Genomic DNA, 21,762 nt, shown 5'->3' on the forward strand with positions numbered 1-21,762 from the left:
CAATACCACGATAAGGATACCCGTGATAATTTTGGTCACAATAACTGTGATATGAAATTTTCATATCATGCATTTCTAATATTGACACACAAACATTATTGTGATCCTTGACGGTAGTAGCACTGTGAGTGGTTAGAGTGTCCGCCCTGAGATCGGTAGGTTGGAGTTCAAATCCCAGCCGAGTCATACCAAAGACTATAAAAATGGGACCCGTTTCCCTCCCTGCTTGGCACTCAGCATCAAGGGTTGGAGTTGGGGGTTAAATCACCAACATGATTCCCGGGCGCGGCGCCGCTGCTGTCCACTGCTCCCCAAGGGGATGGGTCAAATGCAGAGGACAAATTTCACCACATCTAGTGTGTGTGTGACAATCATTGGTACTTTAATCTTTAATCTTAATCTGACACTGCATGAGTGGTGCCGGCACTGGGGAGTTGTGGTTCATTGATGGAAAGATGAAAGTGACATGGCCACTGGGCTAAAAACACACATTTAACATAAATAGTGTCTTACTGACCAAGATGGAGGTGATCAAGTAAACACCTGTGTGACATCATCACACTGAGGGAAGTAAGGAAGCAAGGAAAAGAAGAAGGCAAGAAAGGACTAATGAAGGAAAAGAAGGGAGCAATGAAGAAAGGACGGTAATGAAGCAAGAAAGAAAACAAGAAAGGGGGGAATTAAAGAAGAAAGGAAGCAAATAATGGAATAAAGGGAGCAAGAATGGAAAGAAAGGAATGAAACAAGTATGGAAGGAAGTACAGAGGTATAAGAAAGGAAGAAAAGGACGCAAGGTAGGAAGAAAGTGAGCAAAAATGAAAGAAAAGAAGGAAGGTAGGTAGGAAGTAATTAAGCTATTTAGTAGCTACGTTTTTAAATAAATAGGTAAATATTTAAGTAAATAAGTAATTAAAAAGATAAGTAAGTAATGAACTAAGTAAGTAATTAAGGTAATAAGGTATGTAACATGTAGTTTTATCAGTTAGTGGAAGAAGATTTCAGTAGAAACGTGTTTATATTCATGTCTAAGAGTATTAAGTCAGTGTTAATTACAATAATCGCAATCATTATTCATACTTGTAACAATATTACAATTAGGGCTGGGCGATATGGCCTTTTTTTAATATCTCGATATTTTTAGGCCAAAGTGAATTTTTTTTTCAGAACGCCACTACAATAGTTTAAAACATGATGTCACACAAGATATTTCAATACGTGTCACATAAAAATGAGCTGCATATCAAATAGTATATGTCCTACGTAGGGCTGCAACCAACGATTAATTTGATAATCGATTAATCTGTCGATTATTACTTCGATTGATCGATTAATAATCGGATAAAAGAGACAAACTACATTTCTATCCTATCCAGTATTTTATTGAAAAAAAAACAGCATACGGGCACCATACTTATTTTGATTATTGTTTCTCAGCTGTTTGTAAATGTTGCAGTTTATAAATAAAGGTTTGTTTAAAAAAAAAAAAAAATGTATTAAAAAAAAAAAAACTGCACATAGTATAGATCCAACAAATCGATGACTAACTTAATCGGCAACTATTTTAATAATCGATTTTAATCGATTTAATCGATTAGTTGTTTCAGCCCTAGTCCTACGGTGTTGATGTGGAAATAGTTGCTTCGGCATTCAGTTGGTGTGGCACCGAACGGAGATGTTGACATGATGTAAAGACATATTCCCGCTTGAAGCCAAACCACCGTCAGACGATGGACCCCGTGCTGTTTTTCTTGGGAATTAATTATTCCTCCATTTACCAGATTCGCACCTTCTTTCAAACCACACCGTTAGCTGTTAGCATCACAGCTAACGTTACCATGTCGCTACCTGTCTGCTCTGCGGGAGCGTGTGACGTTGCTCACGTGACAGTATGTGACGTATGTAAGAAGGTGCGCTTGTTTTAAGTCTCTGTGAGAAGGAGAGACAGGAAAGAGTGAGAAACGCATGCAGTTTAATGCCCCGCAGCTAAAAGCAACTGCCTGAGAACGTATACTCGAATATCACGATATAGTCATTTTCTATATCGCACAGAGACAAACAATCGATATATCGCCCCGCCCTAATTACAATGTCCTCACAGTCCTTTATCATGTTATGTCAATACAACTGGTCGAGACAGACGGCCGCCTCACAGAGACTTCATTCTCTTGTCTCCGTGTTTGCTCATTTGGGATTCAGGTGCTTGTCTTTCATGTCTGAAGTTGGAAGGTTCTAGACCTGCTCCAATTTATATTGGAAACAATGTAATACACTGCTATACCAGCTGTACACTGACTACTCTACAGTACATTCACTTCCTAAATTATTGATGTCCTGTCAAAAATATGGTTGCTGAAATGTGAGGGGTGCACTTACTCTTGCGAAACACTCCAACTGGTCTTGGCTGGCCCGCCCATATTGCAGAGCACTAAAGTAGACTGTGCCAGGTTACCATGGTTACAATAGGATGCTATTCTTCTTATTTAAAGCTTTTCCTGATGACATTGCTCCATAATAAAGAAGTACTGCATGTGGGTATAACTTGTGTGCTTGGTCCTTTCAGAGACTTCGTCCATCTTTGCTGTGTTGATGGAACATTCTCAGTCGGAAATGAACATCTTGTCCAACGGGAAGAGCTATGACCTCGGAGACGATGTGGGCGTGTCCATGAAGACGCCGCTAGAGGATGATCAGTGAGTGTTTGCTGTGCACAAGTCAACACAAGCATGTTATGCATCAGTTTGTTGTTGAAGATGAGCTCGTTAACAGCTTGCTTTTGTTTTTGATGCATGCTTACGTTTGTGCTCAATGGTGGATCCTTGCACAGAAATGGCACTCAAACAGTCAGGTATGACCGCTTTGTACGTTAACCTAAAACTGAATGATATTATCATTGTAGCTTGTTTTAAAGTTCATATGAGAGGGGCGTAGAAATAATGATGTACTGTAACTATGTCTTGTTAGGTTTGATGACCCTGATGGAGGATTGGAGAATGAGGAGTTCTTGCCAAGTGCAGATGGAAAGAAACCTGTGCACTTCACTGATGTGAGGGATTGAACACAAGCTAAAGATGTTCATTCTTTTTAACTTACACACTTTATATGCTTTAGTTTGAAGGCAAAACCTCCTTTGGAATGTCCGTCTTCAACTTGGGTAACGCCATCATGGGAAGTGGAATCTTGGGACTGGCGTACGCCATGGCCAACACTGGCATACTCCTCTTCCTGTGAGTAGGACCTCTTATGCTCAATGCCTTATTTAACATGAGGGGTGTGGGAGACACCAGCTTGAGAAAATAAAGTCAAACTGATTTGTTACAGCACAAAAGTATCAATTCAACCTCATACATGAAATTATTGATACAGTCTTACAAGATGGACACAATTTTTCTTATAACAAACTGACAGGTCTTCTAATACGATTAAGCAAAGAAATCAAACAAAGCACCAATATGATTCAGTTTAAGAGACTGTTCAAACTACAAGTGTTCACAAAGTACAAAGAAGAGCAACTATGATGAACATCTTGAACTTTTTTTTTTGTTGAGATAATAATTATTTATGTATTTAATATTTGTTTACTTACTTACGGTATATTATTTAATATTTATTTATTCACTGTTCTGTTACAAACATAGAACAAGGAAATGGGATAAAATTGCTATGATATGAAAAGGGGTAGGATGAAATAAGCTGTGCTTCATCCTACTCCTTTTTGGACATGCTGTAAGGAAACAACTGGAAATATGTGATGTACTACATTGTATCTGTAGCATGTTCGAAATAAACTGCAACTGAATGAATGAATGAATGAATGAAAAATTACAAAGACAACATAAGACAAAAATCAAATATGGTGATTAATTATTCAATAGATAAGCAGTCAGGGGTGTCAGCTGTTGGGTGCTCGTCCATCTGCATCTTGGGGAAACGACCTCCGCTAAACTATGCGACCCCGAAGTGACATTGACAAGTCGCAGGAGTTCCTCTAATATCCATCCATCCATTTTCTACTGCTTGTACCTTATGGGGTAGCGGTGGGTGCTGGAGCCTATCCCAGCTGCACATGGGCGGAAGGCGGGGTACACCCTGGACAAGTCGAGTATCATTTATTCAAAAAGAGAGATTATTTTCCGGGGCAATACCCATCGTACATACTGTACATTCGTATCTGCGTTAATTGAACCCAGTTGGAGCTGGGACACGTTATCTTTCTAGCGAGTTAAATTTTATCAGCAAATAATTTCATAAAGTCATCAGCCGAGTGGGTGGAGCTACTGAGAGGAGTCCCTTGTTGGGTTAGCGATGCTACTGTACTGAACAAATATTTAGGATCGTTTTTATTGAGGCGGATGAGATTGGAGTAGTAATTAGTTTTAGCTAAGGTAAGCGTGTGTTTATAAGTTATTAAACTATCACTCCATGCTTGATGGAAAACCTCAAGTTTAGTCGAATGCGATTTGCGTTCCAGCCTTCTACATGATAGTTTAAGAGCTCTGGTTTCTACTATAAACCAGGGGGTACGCCTTTTAGGAGCCTTTTTTAGCTTTAGCAGTGCTATACTATCAATGGCGTTGCGCAGGGAATCGTTAAAGTTGTTAGTGAGGTTATCGATAGAGCCCACATAATTTGGAAATGTTGCCATTACCGAAGCCAGTAGGGCAGCAAGAGCCATAGTTTTGACAGCATTAATGTTGCGGCTGCTAAAGCATTGGTTATTAGTAACTTGTTGACAATGAGTCAGAACCTAAAATTGTATCATATAATGATCGGACATTACTTTAGTGTACGGGAGTACAATAACTTTGGAGGTGGTAACACCCCGGACAAAGACTAGGTCCATCGTATTACCGTTGCAGTATGTGAGTTAATTTACTGTTTGTGTAAGACCACAGCTATCTATTATAGTCTGGAGCACCACGCACAGAGGGTCTGACGAGGTATTCATATGGATATTAAAATCCAGCATTATAATTATATTATCTGCGTGCGTCACTAGATCAGCGACAAACTCTGAAAATTCACTGATAAAGTCTGAATAGGGCCCAGGGGGCGATAGATAACGTATAGGGATGTATTTCATTGCATAGTTTGATTTTGTGCTCGTATCTGCTTTTATTGTGAAAATGTAGGTCCCTTGCATACTCAGTTTGTGCACTGCTTGCTGCACAACTGCCATCTTGGCTTGAATGACCACCACTGATGTAACGGAATACAAGCAATAGAAGCTCTTATAGGTTGTATACCAGCGGTGTCAAACTCATTTTAGCTCAAGGGCCACATGGAGGAAAATCTATTCCCACGTGGGCCGGACGGGTAAAATCATGGCATTATAACTTCAGATTGTTTTATGTGTTTTACCTCGACCTTAAAGGCCTACTGAAATGAATTTTTTTTATTTAAACGGGGATAGCAGATCTATTCTATGTGTCATACTTGATCATTTCGCGATATTGCCATATTTTTGCTGAAAGGATTTAGTATAGAACAACGACGATAAAGATTGCAACTTTTGGTATCTGATAAAAAAAGGCTTGCACCTACCGGAAGTAGCGTGACGTAGTCAGTTGAACATATATGCAAAGTTCCCTATTGTTTACAATGATGGCCGCATGAACTGAGAGAGATTCGGACCGAGAAAGCGACAATTTCCCCATTAATTTGAGCGAGGATGAAAGATTTGTGGATGAGTAAAGTGCAAGTGAAGGACTAGTGGGGAGTTGAAGCTATTCAGATAGGGAAGATGCTGTGAGAGCCGGGGGTGACCTGATATTCAGCTGGGAATGACTACAACAGTAAATAAACACAAGACATATATATACTCTATTAGCCACAACACAACCAGGCTTATATTTAATATGCCACAAATTAATCCTGCATAAAAACACCTGCGTGTTTGTTATGCTAGCTCCTAGCTCCTCTGCTAGCTCCTAGCTCCATAGAACACGCCAATACAATTCAAACACCTGATCAACACACACAATCACTCAGCCCAAAAGACCGTTTACCTAACCCAAGGTTCATAAAGCTTATATATTTTTAAAAAGTTACGTACGTGACGCGCACATACGGTCAAGTTATCGAATGTTTAGCAGCCAAGGCTGCATACTCACGGTACCTGATATTCAGCTGGGAATGACTACAACAGTAAATAAACACAAGACATATATATACTCTATTAGCCACAACACAACCAGGCTTATATTTAATATGCCACAAATTAATCCTGCATAATAACACCTGCGTGTTTGTTATGCTAGCTCCTAGCTCCTCTGCTAGCTCCTAGCTCCATAGAACACGCCAATACAATTCAAACACCTGATCAACACACACAATCACTCAGCCCAAAAGACCGTTCACCTAACCCAAGGTTCATAAAGCTTATATATTTTTAAAAAGTTACGTACGTGACGCGCACTTACGGTACGGTACGTGTTATGCTAGCTCCTAGCTCCTCTGCTAGCTCCTAGCTCCATAGAACACGCCAATACAATTCAAACACATGATCAACACACACAATCACTCAGCCCAAAAGACCGTTCACCTAACCCAAGGTTCATAAAGCTTATATATTTTAAAAAAGTTACGTACATACGCAAAAAAAAGCCAAAGCTGCATACTCACAGTAGCACGTCTGCGTCTTTGTCATCCAAATCAAAGTAATCCTGGTAAGAGTCTGTGTTGTCCCAGTTCTCTACAGGCGTCTGTGTGTCCAAATCAAAAGTCCTCCTGGTTAGAGTCTCTGTTATCCGAGTTCTTCCATCTTGACTGCATCTTTCGGGAATGTAAACAAAGAAGCGCCGGCTGTGTACTGTTGTGGCTGACTACGTTCGAAAAATACGTCCATTTCGCACCGACAACTTTCTTCTTTGCTTGCTTGGCTTCCTTCTCCATAATGCAATGAACATGATTGAAACAGATTCACGAACACAGATGTCCAGAATACTGTGGAATTATGAAATGAAAACAGAGCTTTTTCGTATCGGCTTCAATGTGGAAGGCATACCCGTGTTCGCCGGGCTACGTCACACGCATACGTCATCCTCAGAGGCGTTTCGAACCGGAAGTTTAGCGGCAAATTTAAAATGTCACTTTATAAGTTAACCCGGCCGTATTGGCATGTGTTATAATGTTAAGATTTCATCATTGATATATAAACTATCAGACTGCGTGGTCGGTAGTAGTGGGTTTCAGTAGGCCTTTAAATAGAACAAGCACATTCTGAAAATGCACAAATTTCTGAGGAAAACATTGGCACAGTTCAAAAACACCATGAAGAACACAATGAACTCAGACTTAATCTCAGTGTATCTACAAAGCAATTAAACTTTTAAGTCAGAGCCCATCTCGGGTTGAACAAAAAACAAAATAAAGCATAAATAAAAACTCTTCTATGTATCAACTACCTAAATTGTCATTTCCACATATGAATCCTGTGCTAACTCAACAAACCATACAAACTGAGGTACAAACTATTCAAGATGGTTGAGTTACTCCTTGCCTTCTAGGCATCACTGTGTATTGATAGAAAAATAAAGCTGTGCAATGTGTGAACAATTTCCACAAACCAAAAATAAAAACTTAAAAGACTGACAGTATTGCAGTAAATCCCACACTGTTCACGTTCTTTAAATTTTCACAGAAGACAATAATTTTCACAGAACCATATCAATGTGCAGCATTTTAAGTGCGGTTCCCAATTGTTTATTTCAGTGGTTCTCAAATGGGGGTACGCGTACCCCTGGGGGTACTTGAAGGTATGCCAGGGGGTACGTGAGATTTTTTTTAAATGTCTGTCAAAAAGAACTGTGAAAGGAAATGCAACAATGCAATATTCAGTGTTGACAGCAAGATTTTTTGTGGACATGTTCCATAAATATTGATGTTAAAGATTTATTTTTTTGTGAAGAAATGTTTAGAATTAAGTTCATGAATCCAGATGGATCTCTATTACAATCCCCAAAGAGGGCACTTTAAGTTGATGATTACTTCTATGTGTAAAAATCTTTATTTATAATTGAATCACTTGTTTATTTTTCAACAAGTTTTTAGTTATTTTTATATCTTTTTTTCCAAATAGTTCAAGAAAGACCACAACAAATGAGCAATATTTTGCACTGTTATACAATTTAATAAATCAGAAACTGATGACATAGTGCTGTATTTTACTTCTTTATCTCTTTTTTTCAACCAAAAATGCTTTGCTCTGATTAGGGGGTACTTGAATTAAAACAATTTTCACAGGGGGTACATCACTGAAAAAGGGTTGAGAACCACTGATTTATTTAACTCACGTTTGTTTTATGTTGGGTCAAGGGGGAGGAGTCGCAGCCCTGCTTTACCATATACCTCTTGCTTGGTATACTTGCTTGCCCCGGTATGAACTATTTGCTTGCCTAACATAATTATTATTGCGACATCCAGTGCACACATTTAGAACAGCAGTTTCTTTCATTTAAAAATGCAGCTGAAGTTTACACTGAGAGAACTCGTCTCGGGGGCCGCATTGAACCTGTTCGCAGGCCCGATCTAGCCCGGGTGTCGCATGTTTGACATCCCTGTTGTATATAGTCACGTGACATTTGAATGTAAGTAAACAAAGTGGTGGGCCACCAAACCAATATGGCTGCTGTCCAGCAAACAGACTGCGACCTATCTGAGTACACAAGGAGCCTAAATCGTACCACAAAAATCAGATACGAGCAAAAACATCAAATTATGCAATGGAATTTATCTCTTTGCGTTATCAAAAAGAGATTTGTTCAGTTATATTAAGGATTATCCGTCGGTCGCTTTCCCAGACATGTTGACCTATCTGGTGCTCCAGACGCCATTCTACACGACAAAACAGATGAAAACTTGGAAAAGCCTACATTTTCTTTGTGTGTGGCCGGGTCAAGGAAATTGGTATCAAGACAAGAAGTAAATATGCATCGTTTTTACTCATGTAAGGTTGCATTTCATGTTTTAACTTTACGTCTACAGCCATGTTGTTGCCTTGTTCTTGCACGTGCTGTTACGAGTATGTGTGTTTTTCTTCGTCTTTATCAAAATATAACTATAGATGTCAACATTGGGTATTTTGCTTCATTTATGATTGCTGCCTTTGGTAAAACGTACTGTAACTCTTTTAGGTTTTGTTCACATTTACTTTCTTTTTTTTAGAGTTGGCGAGTTGGTGCTTTATGAAACACCCGTAGCAAAAATGTGTTTTAAGAACTCCGAAACAAGATAAAATACAAATAATATCCAGATAATACTTGAACTGGAAATGCTAAATGTTAAAATAATATCAAACAAACCTAAATGAGGTGGTCACTGTAAATTCCTTTGTTCTTTAACTTGGACTGAACTGCATGACCCTTTTCTCGTGGTCGTTTCGTAAAATCTGGCACTCTTTCACTCTTCTTAATTTCTTCTCTAGGAACTCGGAAGAAGCTTTTATCCTTTTTGCGATTTGAACGGTTCCAACAGCCTAAAACAACGCAGGCATAGGGCATTTTTCTTTGAGATAGGCAATACACCGCCCAGAACTCTATGAAAATAGACGCTCGCTTACTCGCTGGCCCACCACTTTGAGCCTCGCATAGTTAATGAACTAGACGTGACATCAGGTGAATGCAACCTATAGCTCATACAGTGGTAGGCCAGCTGAAGCAGACATCTTTGTTTCTGCTGAACCTGCTTTATTTGCCACCAAACAAAAGTGCAGACTAAATGATTTCAAGGCCAAGCGTGAGAGCTGCAGTCTGCTTGCAAGAAGAAGACTGAGAATGTTGGACTATTTTAAGCTGCTATCTTTTTCTGTGTACTTTTACACTCCATGTTTATTTCAGGACATAATCCTATTGGATATACATGTGACTATCACTATCATGTCCATGCAGAAGTTTTCAACACATAAAACAAAGTTTTGCTAACAAATTAGGACAAAAAGTTTTTGCTGTAAAATTAACTGTAATAAAGTTTTTCCATTTACAGTAATTCAGTGTAAAGAAACCCCGTAAATGTTAGGGTAAATTTTGGCGATTAAGCTGCTCAATTTTTTATAGTAAAGTCTACATATTTCTTATAGTGCAGATAGAAGCGTCACTTTTTAAAAATTTGTTGCAGGTTTCTTCTGACTGCGGTAGCAGCCCTGTCTTCTTATTCCATCCACCTGCTGCTCAAGTCCTCTGGCATTGTGGGTAAGTCTGTCCTTGTCTCTGCCTGTGGTTCTGCAGGCCAACAATGCTTAGTGGACAAAAACATTTCTGCAATAAACAATATTTGTGGGATCTGTCAGAAGCCTCTTGGACAGGACTGATTGGCTCTGCTTTCAGGGATCCGAGCCTATGAACAGCTGGGCTTCAGAGCCTTTGGCATTCCTGGGAAAATGGCGGCCGGCATTGCGATCACTCTGCAGAACATCGGAGGTGAGGAAAAACGGAGACAGACGTAGATCATCTATTCAACAACTGAGTCAAAGATTGTCTACGTGAGATTAGGGTAGCTTATTTGTAAGAAGCGAAACAAAGTTACAGTTCCGTCAACAAACATGTAGAGAAATGATTGTACATATGAAATGCTGTATTAATATAAACCTAGCATTGCCTCGGTACCTATATTATTATGTTTTTTTAACCATTTTAAATGAGTCGAGTCAGCTAAGTCAGTCACACTGTCCACAGAACACACCGGGTCCTTCATGTACAAAGCTTGCGTAAGCAAAAAAACTTTTCGTGTGGCCTTTTTCACAGTAAATTTGACATGTATCAAATTTGACATTGGCGTGGAACTGTGCAGTGCCTCACACCAACTCCATAGCTGCTGTACGCCCATTTCTACAGGCTGTGGATACTTTATCAATCAATCAACCAAGGTTTATTTGTATAGCACCTTACAACTTCACAAAGTTAAAAGCAAGTAAAACCACACATTTTAAAACAGTAATTATAAATGCTTAAAGCAATTGCTTGTTAAAAGCCAATTTAAACAAATATGTTTTTAGTTGAGATTTAAAAGCTTCTAGCTCCGTGATGGCTCGCAACTCAGGTGGGATGGAGTTCCATAACTTGGGTGAGGATGCAGAAAAAGAATGATCACCCCATTTTTTAAGTCTGGCCTTAAAAACAAAAAGAAGGATTTTTAAATGTATTTTAAAACATACTGGGAGCCAATGGAGAGCAAAGAGAACCAGGATAATATGAGCATGTTTTTAGCGACACACAGAGAGGATGCTTGGTAACAGTTTACATAAAAAAGTGCCAACTTTTACTCCATCAGACTGATTGATGGGCCCATCAGTGTAAAAAAAAGTTTGAGGCAAGGAAACAAAATTCTAATTTTTGCCATAGCATTTAATGTTTCATATTAATATTTGTAAGGACGTCTATTAATTTATATTGCTGTCACAATGTGTTTCTGTGACTCCAGCGGGCAGCAGAAGCGGGTGGCGGCTGAGACTAACTCTGTCACATACATATAGTGACAGTCCTCTCCTGTATAATAATGAGACATTGAGTAACTGAAACGGAATAAACCCAAAACTGTATTTATTGAACAGTGGTAAAAACATTCATGTATTTTCAAAACAGAAAGTGCAAGATTGTCAGAGACATTTTAAAACAAGCTATTAGTGCATTTTTGTGCATGATGTCACTAAGATGACATATCAAAACAACACTAAATTAAAGTGCACTTTTTGGACAGAACGCCACTACAATAGTTTAAAACAAATAAAGTGCACTTTTGTGCATGATGTCACACAAGATATTTCAATAACTATCAAATAAAAATTAGCTGCAAGAGTCCAAAGTCTTTTGTATCATTATTTATGGCGATGGCATTAATTAATTAAAAATAATTTTCACAAAACTAATCTCGCTCTGAGCAGGCTATTGTATGATCACATTGTGTTGTAAGTTACACAAATTATATTTTACATTGGGGGTAGGGCTGGGCGATATATCGAATATACTCGATATATCGAATATACTCGATATATCGAATATACTCGATATATCGAATATACTCGATATATCTCGGGTTTGTCTCTGTGCGATGTAGTAAATGACTATTGTGAGTATTCGACGTTCTCACGCAGTTGCTTTTAGCTGCGGGCATTACACTACAGGCGTTTCTCACTCTTTCTTGTCTCTCCTTCTCACAGAGACATAAAACAAGCGCACCTTCTTACATAGGTCACATACTGTGAGAAAGAAGGTGCAAATCTGGTAACAATTGGAGGAAGAAGAATTAATTCCCAAGCAAAACAGCACGGGGTGCATCGTCTGGCGGTGGTTTGGCTTCAAGCGGGTAGATGTTTAACAGACAACCGTAATATGTAAAGTATGCTGCAAAAGCGTTGCTACAAAAAGTAGCAGCACTGCTAATGTGTAGCATCATTTGAAAAGTCACCCACTAGAGAATGAAGAGTGCTTGAAACTCTGCATGTCAACATCTCGGCCGGTGCCAGACCCACAAAATGCCGAAGCAACCTGCACATCAACACCATTTCCAGATCAACACCGTATGAAAAAAATGGTCAAAAACAGAAGGAGATAACGTCCGCAGGAACCTACCACATAGCGAAGGACATACACTATTTGATTTCATATTATGCAGCTAATTTTTATTTGATAGTTATTGAAATATCTTGTGTGACATCATGCACAAAAGTGCACTTTATTTGTTTTAAACTATTGTAGTGGCGTTCTGTCCAAAAAGTGCACTTTAATTTAGTGTTGTTTTGATATGTCATCTTAGTGACATCATGCACAAAAATGCACTAATAGCTTGTTTTAAAATGTCTCTGACAATCTTGCACTTTCTGTTTTGAAAATACATGAATGTTTTTGCCACTGTTCAATAAATACAGTTTTGGGTTTATTCAGTTTTGACTTAGTTGTGATTTCCCTCTCTTTATGAAATTTTAAAATGAGCATATATTAATGCAGTATGAACAAGAATGTTTTAATGTAGACACTTAGAATCATCATACTGGTGTGATTATATGCATCAAGTGTTCATTCATGGCTAAGGCAAAATATCGAGATATACACTACCGTTGAAAAGTTTGGGGTCACATTGAAATGTCCTTATTTTTTAAAGAAAAGCACTGTACTTTTCAATGAAGATAACTTTAAACTAGTCTTAACTTTAAAGAAATACACTCTATACATTGCTAATGTGGTAAATGACTATTCTAGCTGCAAATGTCTGGTTTTTGGTGCAATATCTACATAGGTGTATAGAGGCCCATTTCCAGCAACTATCACTCCAGTGTTCTAATGGTACAATGTGTTTGCTCATTGGCTCAGAAGGCTAATTGATGATTAGAAAACCCTTGTGCAATCATGTTCACACATCTGAAAACAGTTTAGCTTGTTACAGAAGCTACAAAACTGACCTTCCTTTGAGCAGATTGAGTTTCTGGAGCATCACATTTGTGAGGTCAATTAAACGCTCAAAATGGCCAGAAAAAGAGAACTTTCATCTGAAACTCGACAGTCTATTCTTGTTCTTAGAAATGAAGGCTATTCCACAAAATTGTTTGGGTGACCCCAAACTTTTGAACGGTAGTGTATATCGTGTATCCGTGACATGGCCTAAAAATTTTGAGATATTAATAAAAGGCCATATTGCCCAGCCCTAATTGGGGGTAATCAGGTGCGCTGGGCTTCCAGACTTAGGAGGGACACACACTCCTTTTTCCTGATGTCCAACCATTTTTTTTTGCCTCTGTGCTGTTTCCGTAGCACAAATATTTCAACCCTTTTTTTGATCGCCCCAAGCACAAGAAACAAGCACCTCCTACTGAGTCCTGATTGGGCAGCACGTGTAGTTCCCAGTCGCATGGCTAGTTTTAATATGATTTGCGTTTTTTTATGGAGGTATGGTTTGGGCATGCCAAGCCACACAAACATTTGGGATCAATTCCAAGTAGATTGCCATGTAACAAAAAATGTGCTTGGATTTGTGCATGCAAACACTTTCATACATCTGAATTTTTACATTTTCTTTTTTTTTACATTTTCTGGATTTGAACATATGTTTTTTTAGTAGGAAATCCATGCAACTCTTGTTACATGAGGCCCCAGGAACTGTAATACAAAAATGAAATATAAGAATGAAATGAAACGGTCATGAAAAAAGACAACAATTTCTTACTTTTATTCTTGCACACTAAAGGTGGTGTAGCAAGGGAGGGAGAGACAGCAAGTGGCAATTAACATATCATAGGAGCTTTCACTTTATTTTTTATTTTTTACGCACTACCATCAGAAGACTGCCTCACACTTGGCAGGCACCATGAAGGGATAAAAGTTCACTATAAACAAGAAAAGTGACATTTTCCTTCCTTCCTTTTTGCACATGGTTCATCATTTATGGGAGTGCATTGTAACCACAAAACATCGTAACACAAAATGCCGTAACACAATACTTGGTAACGCGAAATGTCCTAACATGAGGACAGCCTGTAGTTTGAGTGCGGTGAACGTTGATAATGAAATGTTTAAAAATGTTTTTAGTAAACCTTACTGTGTGTCTATAGCTTCAATACAAATTACCAATGTTTGTCTCCATCAAGTACTATTGTTCACGTTATCGTTGTTCAATTGTTTTATTGGCCGGTCATGTCATTGAGGAAGAAATTGTTCCCTTCCTGACGTCATGAGAAGCCGGTGAACACCTTTTCTCTTAAAAGTGGAGCAACTACGTAAAGGAAATTAAATTTTTTTTCCTGTTTAGTGCTCACAAACCAATACAGTCAAACCTGTTCATAATTTTGCATTTTTACTAGTATGTACATCAATCCATTTTCAATAGCATGTCCCTCTCCTGAGCACTAATATCAAAATTACGGTAGCCTCAATGATGCGTGATGTTGATCAAACTGTGTCTTTACTTTCGCGTTGTTAAACGTGTAATTTTCCTGCACAGGATTCAGGATTTTTTCAAATAAATCTTTACTATTAGGAAATCAGACCTGATTTTGCTGTCCGAGTGCTTTTCTAGTTATGTATATGGTCATTAGCATTAAAACATCACGCCTGGTTACAAAAAGTAAAGCAAAAAAAAAGCATTATTGCTTTTTCTATTACACAATCACACACGCAAGATTAAACAAAATAACAAAATCAAGAGAGCTGAAAATTAAAATGACTGCTAACCTGCATGTAGTGGCTACTTTTGTTCTTTCTGTTTAGTCACTATGGGCAGCTTTGACTTTATTACTTCATCAACAGCTTAAATAAGTCACTTTTGTATTAAAGGGCATTTAAATGTATTTTAAATTTGTCTTTTATTATTCTATGATGGCAGCCATGTCCAGCTACCTGTACATTGTCAAGTCAGAGTTACCGCTGGTCATCCAGGCCTTCTTGAAAGCTGACCCGAACGCAGAGTGAGTACCAGCTTTAACGTCTGTCCACTTTTACTGCATGCTGAAGTCAAAGGTTATGACGTCATGGGGGTGTATAGAGAATGGAAGCCTATAATTGACGCAGCGAGAGGAGGCTTGACAGTCAGCTGATGTATACACAACATCAACCCTCAGCCCTGCAAAGATGTTGCAACACAGACATGCACACACACACATTGCTGTGGATCAAATAATCTAAAAACAAACATTGTGCTCACTCCCATCCTTCAAAGTGGTGGGATGGAATAAGCTTTACTTCTTCCTACTCCTTTTCAATCATGTTGAATCCATCCATCCATCCATTTTCTACCGCTTATCCCTTATGGGGTCGCGGGGGGTGCTGGAGCCTATCTCAGCTACAATCGTGAATCGTGCAGCTTAAAACATGTGATGGACTCTAATTTGGGCAGCACAGTTCTACTAAACATTATCTGGGCACAGACAGACACATGCACAAAAGTGGCAGCAGCAGGTGTTGCAACATGAGGGCTTAATGCCAATCATGTGGACAGGTCGCCTCGGCGGCGCCCCCTCATGGAAGGTTCATGTCCATGAGTGTGGAAAGAAAAGTGGTGGTGCACTTTGATTTATGCCCATCCTCCTAAAATAGAGGAGTGATGACGTGCGGCTGATGGCCAAAATGCCACTGTCTACTTAAGAAATGCTTAAATATATAGGTGGTATTATATTTAGCACACTGTCAGATAATCAAACAAGAAGTAAGTGTGCGTGTGTAAGTGCGTGTGTGCCTGTGGGAGTGTGTGTAGTCATGAATGTGAACTTGAAGGTTGAGCATGTGAAGTGTCAGATTACAAAGTGTCACATTAGCATTTAAAAACTGAACCATTAACCTTCAAACAACCTTTTTAACACGACAGAAACCAAAGAACAATGTTTTATATGGACAGTTAAGTAATGTCAATCTCCAAATCTTGTCTCTTTTTAAACATCATTTTTGATAAGAGTTAAAGCGGTTAATCAACAATAAGTTAGTTATTTTTCGTCTGACCAAAACTACTTTTGAGGACCTGATCATGTTTATTTATGTGCATTCTTTAATGTGATATACATTTCATATTTCATGGAAACATATTCATAAAATGAGCATAGATGTCTTCTGCAACCATTTAGAATTTCCGAGTTAATGCATAAAGTCAATTTTGTAACATTTAAACAAGACTGTGTGATTCTCAAAACAGAAAAAAAGACAAGACATTTGTAATAATTTAACACAGTGGTTCTCAAATGGGGGTACGCGTACCCCTGGGGGTACTTGAAGGTATGCCAAGGGGTACGTGAGTTTTTTTTTAAATATTCTAAAAATAGCAACAATTCTTTTTATTATTATTTTCTTATAAATATATTTATTGAATAATACTTCAACAAAATATGAATGTAAGTTCATAAACTGAACATCAAATCAAGTAGGCTATTCCATTCATTACCATGAAGCCAGAGTTTCCCCCATGCCATGATTGTTTGACCCTCACTAAAATGTCTGTCAAAAAGAACTGTGAAAAGAAATGCAACAATGCAATATTCAATGTTGACAGCTAGATTTTTTGGACATGTTTCATAAATTTTGATGTTAAAGATTTATTTTTTTGAGAAGAAATGTTTAGAATTAAGTTCATGAATCCAGATGGATCTATATTACAATCCCCAAAGAGGGCACTTTAAGTTGATGATTACTTCTATGTGTAGAAATCTTTATTTATAATTGAATCACTTGTTTATTTTTCAACAAGTTTTTAGTTATTTTTATATCTTTTTTTTCCAAATAGTTCAAGAAAAAAACACTACAAATGAGCAATATTTTGCACTGTTATACAATTTAATAAATCAGATACTGATGACAAAGTGCTGTATTTTACTTCTTTATCTCTTTTTTTCAACCAAAAATGCTTTGCTCTGATTAAAAAAAATGTTCACAGGGGGTACATCACTGAAAAAAGGTTGAGAACCACTGACTTAACACATGAACATCCAAACATTGCTGATGTTTGTCTATTGTACGTATTCCTGGTCTTTATTTAATTTGGTCAGTGGATTGATTATAAACATTGTACTGTACAATATTGTAAAAAAAATATATATATAGTGCAATATTGTAAACACTGCATAGTACAATATGAAAAATATTTTTAAACATGTACAATAGTGTACAGTACAAATGAATACTAAATATAATAATAACACCGCTTGTGCTGTAGTGTTTTATAAGTGCCATCAATGGATAAACATGTGATGTCTACATTTAGCAAACGATGACTCAGCAGCACAGGTGCAATGCCAAGTTTGGATATAGAATTCTGACATTCTTTTATGTAAAGGAAATATATATTTATTAAATTATAGTAAATTATTGCTTATGTCAGATTGTATTATTCCATTATATTACCTAAAACACTTTTTTCTGCACAAGCTGCAGTTTGAGGTTTGCCTTTGCAGAATAATGAAAAATGATTTACAATGTTTACTTTCCTGCTTGTACAGTTTGTGGTACTTGAATGGCAATTATTTGGTCATCATGGTGTCTGCCAGCGTCATCCTGCCTCTCGCTCTCATGAAGCAGCTGGGTGAGTTTAACTCATTACTTTATTATCCATTAACTAAATAATCTTATGGAAACTTGCTGTGCCTTAACTGTTGACCTTGTTGATTGTCGTGAAAACGTGTCCAACGCCTGAGGCCTGAAACATAACTTTTAAATACACCAAAGAATATTCTCAAAATATAATTAACCCTTCACTCATACATCAATCAATCAATTCATCAATTAGGACACCTCTGCTTTAAACAAGTCAATCATTTAAATAAAGGGTTGAGTGTTTTGCTGAGACATGATTATTGAATTATTTTGTTAACAAATCCTTAGATCCACTTAATAAATATATTCACTATATATTTTGATTAGATGAATATTGATATATACTGGTATAAACACTGTGGGTCTGATTGTCTAATTCTTCTTTCAGGTTATCTGGGCTACACCAGCGGCTTCTCTCTCAGCTGCATGGTGTTCTTCCTCAGTGCGGTACGTTTGTGTCTAGTTGGAAAAATGCTTTAAAAATATTTATGCTATAAAAATAAATGCTATAAAATGCTAAAAAAATATATCGTATAGTATCTACTATCTACTTTACATGCGCAGTATTTCTGTAAAATAAGTACACACCTCACATTTCTGCAAGCATGTTTATGATATATTGTCAAGGGGACAATACTATAGAAAGGGATAGGGCTGCACAATTTTGGCCAACAATTAAATTAGTTTTTTTTCCTCTGAAAACTCGAATATCGATTACGATTTCAAATTTTTGGGTAAAAACTTCAATTTAGAGGTAGGTATTTGTTTGTATTTGTTAAGGGTTAGAGCATTTGATTTTCATATTTGTTGTCATGAGTAGAATTATGTTAACAAGGCACTTCCTGGTTCCTACAGAATGATGGAAGAACCGGTATAGCTCGGTTGGTAGAGCGGCCATGCCAGCAACTTGAGGGTTGCAGGTTCGATCCCCGCTTCCACCATCCTAGTCACTGCCGTTGTGTCCTTGGGCAAGACACTTTACCCACCTGCTCCCAGTGCCACCCACACTGGTTTAAATGTAACTTAGATATTGGGTTTCACAATGTAAAGCGCTTTGAGTCACTTGAGAAAAAGCGCTATATAAATGTAATTCACTTCACTTCACATTTCTGGATTGTCCCATTTTTGACTCTCAGGAGAGCAAAAGTGCCTCTTAGGTTTTAGGTGACACAAATAAGTCCTCTTAATGAGACATGATGGATTATTATAAGCGTGACAGAAGCTTCGAGACCAGCATCTTCTCATCACATCTGCAGGTCATCTACAAGAAGTTCCAGATTCTCTGTCCTTTCGAGGAGTTCTCGGCCAACAGCACCGAGGTTCACCACAGCCTGAACGTGTCGAGCCTCAGCGACGATCACAGCCTGGCTCACCAAGACGACAGCCATTGCACGCCACACATGTTCACCATTAACTCCCAGGTAAGCCATCACAATACTATTCTGGACGTCTAAGGTAGTGTTTCTTAACCAAAATATCTGATTCTTACTTTTCCACCACTTGTGGTAGAAATGCATCAATCAGTTAATATATTTATATTTTTATAATTAGTAGTTTTGTTATAATTTATTTATTTTAGCACTGCATAATTGTATGTACAAGTACTTTTTCATTTTTTCAAAACTAAACAAAAATGGAGATCGAGGCGTAAGGCGTTTTACAGTCTTATTACTCAAAAGCATAAAAAAGAACACGCAACCGCGTGAGAAAAACGTAAAGAAAAACAAACAATAATTAGGGAGAGGGTTGGTCTTAGCAACCAGGCAGTACCACGTAAGTGTCTAAGTAAGCCTTAGCGAGCAGAGGAACCAGGGGTAAAAATACCTGAAAAGCAAGCATGAAGAATCTCAGACTGCAACTGCATCAGTACGCACCTGCAATCATTTGGAGGGGGGGGTCAGCAACCGGTGGCTCCTTAGCGCCGCCCTACTGGCTCCCTGGAGCATTTATAAAAAAGGATTGAAAATGGAAAAAGATGGGGGAAATGTTTTTGTTTTGTTTTAGTATGGTTTTTGTTTGAGGACAAACATGACACAAATCTTACCAATTGTTTGAAAGCCCACTGTTTAATATGTTTAATATGAGTATTTGGTGAACATTGTTTTGTCCTACTAATATTGGCGGTTCTTGAACTCACCATGGTGTGGACTGTGACAGTTTGTTTACATGTAAAATCTTCCACTCCTTCTTTGTCTCATTTTGTCCACCAAAAGTTTCATGCTGTGCATGAATGCACAAAGGTGCGCTTTGTTGATGTTATTGACTTGTTGTAGTGCTAATCAGGCTATTTAGGCTAGCTGTATGTACATATTGCATCATTATGTCTCATTTGTAGGTATTTTTGAGTTCATTTAATTTACTTTACTTTTATCCTCTTTGTATATAATTTAGTTTTGCATGTCTCATGACACATTGTCTGTATGTAATATTGACTGCATTTCAGATAGTTGTTTGTGTGCTATGTTGTTCCAGACCACAGCAAACATTACCTAGCTTACCAAAGATTGTAATAAATCTATTAAAAGAAGAAACCTGCCATTTCCTTTAACTTGGAGACACACATCTATACCTTTGGCCATTAAAAGCCAGTAATTTCCAGGAGTTATCTCACCTTCTAAATAGCCTCTGATTTACTAATGGTTTCTAATGTTGTAAAAATGTGTAGAATAAATAATACATTTCAACATTTCTGTCAACGAAGATTTGCTTCAGCCTGCGACACATAGTCATTTTGATAGTAGGCTATTATAGCTAATATAGACACTTCCGTCATGTGTTGCCTTCAATATAAGACTTATATACGGCTTTTCAATTTTTTGCGGCTCCAGACATTTGTTTTTTGTATTTTTGGTCCAATATGGCTCTTTCAATGTTCTGGGTTGCCGACCCTTGATCGTGAGTGATCATCTGGTATAAATAGGGGGACAGATGATAATTAAAAACAGGTGCTCACAGGTGCTCTGCCAGAAGTCAATGGTGTACACAAGAAAAACAAACTAATGAGTAATCACTTAATGACGGCAAATCAACAGAATATAACAAGTCTTCAAGATGGCACCATTGTGTGTGGTTGGCCGTCTACCGCTCTCAGTCTGGTTTCAGTTTTTGTAGATTTTGTGGTACTGCACTAAACAGTTCCAGTCTCTGCTGATGTATGGTCGAGAAAGTACTGTTGGATTTTAGACCTTCTGTCAAACATAACTTTTCCTTTGATCTTGGTGGTCCAAATGTTTTGCCCCCGTTACTGTCAGAAATACCAACTCACCTTTTCCGGGTTCCAGCCCTGCGCTTTCGGCGGAAGCATCGCTGCGGCGCCCATAGTGGTCGGCGGGTAAAGCAGAGAGTACTCCTGGCGTGCTCTTCCAGCGCTACCCAGACGGGAAATGGATTAAGTGGTTGCCTTGTTTCTTTCTGGCCCTCCGTGGATCCATGGGGCTGCCCCACACCCGTAATCGACCCCCGTGAGAGACCATGGACCCGCCGCACCTGCTCAGCCTGGTGCCGCCAACGTGGGGTGAATCTCTCAAACTTGAAGTGGCTGTGCCGGGATTCCCAGTGTGCTGCGACGCCGGACTCATATCCTGCCAAAATTGGTCTGGTGAACGCCAGATCAGTGGCCAACAAAACGTTTCCACTCAGGGATTTCTTTGAGTCACGCTGTCTCGACTTCCTATGCAAAACGGAGACGTGGCTCGGTGCTGGTGAGTCCAGTGTTTTCTCCGAACTTCTGTCGGCTGACTTGTTATTTTCACTCTCCTCATACTTTAGG

At 38.3% G+C, this 21,762-nt stretch overlaps 1 protein-coding gene across 1 annotated transcript in view; it reads left to right on the forward strand.

Moving 5' to 3' along the window:
- Positions 1-21,762, forward strand: part of slc38a3b (solute carrier family 38 member 3b) — a 79,659-nt gene that overhangs the window by 36,197 nt on the left and 21,700 nt on the right. The window contains exons 2-11 of the mRNA XM_062049244.1: positions 2,561-2,690; positions 2,825-2,845; positions 2,962-3,043; positions 3,109-3,224; positions 10,111-10,184; positions 10,320-10,412; positions 15,304-15,385; positions 17,900-17,982; positions 18,382-18,440; positions 19,250-19,414. Coding sequence (XP_061905228.1) covers positions 2,587-2,690; positions 2,825-2,845; positions 2,962-3,043; positions 3,109-3,224; positions 10,111-10,184; positions 10,320-10,412; positions 15,304-15,385; positions 17,900-17,982; positions 18,382-18,440; positions 19,250-19,414 — 879 coding nt within the window. The 5' untranslated portion in view covers positions 2,561-2,586. The remainder of the gene's footprint in view (positions 1-2,560; positions 2,691-2,824; positions 2,846-2,961; positions 3,044-3,108; positions 3,225-10,110; positions 10,185-10,319; positions 10,413-15,303; positions 15,386-17,899; positions 17,983-18,381; positions 18,441-19,249; positions 19,415-21,762) is intronic.

The sequence above is a fragment of the Entelurus aequoreus genome, linkage group LG01 (assembly GCF_033978785.1).
Source record: "Entelurus aequoreus isolate RoL-2023_Sb linkage group LG01, RoL_Eaeq_v1.1, whole genome shotgun sequence".
NCBI lineage: Eukaryota > Metazoa > Chordata > Actinopteri > Syngnathiformes > Syngnathidae > Entelurus > Entelurus aequoreus.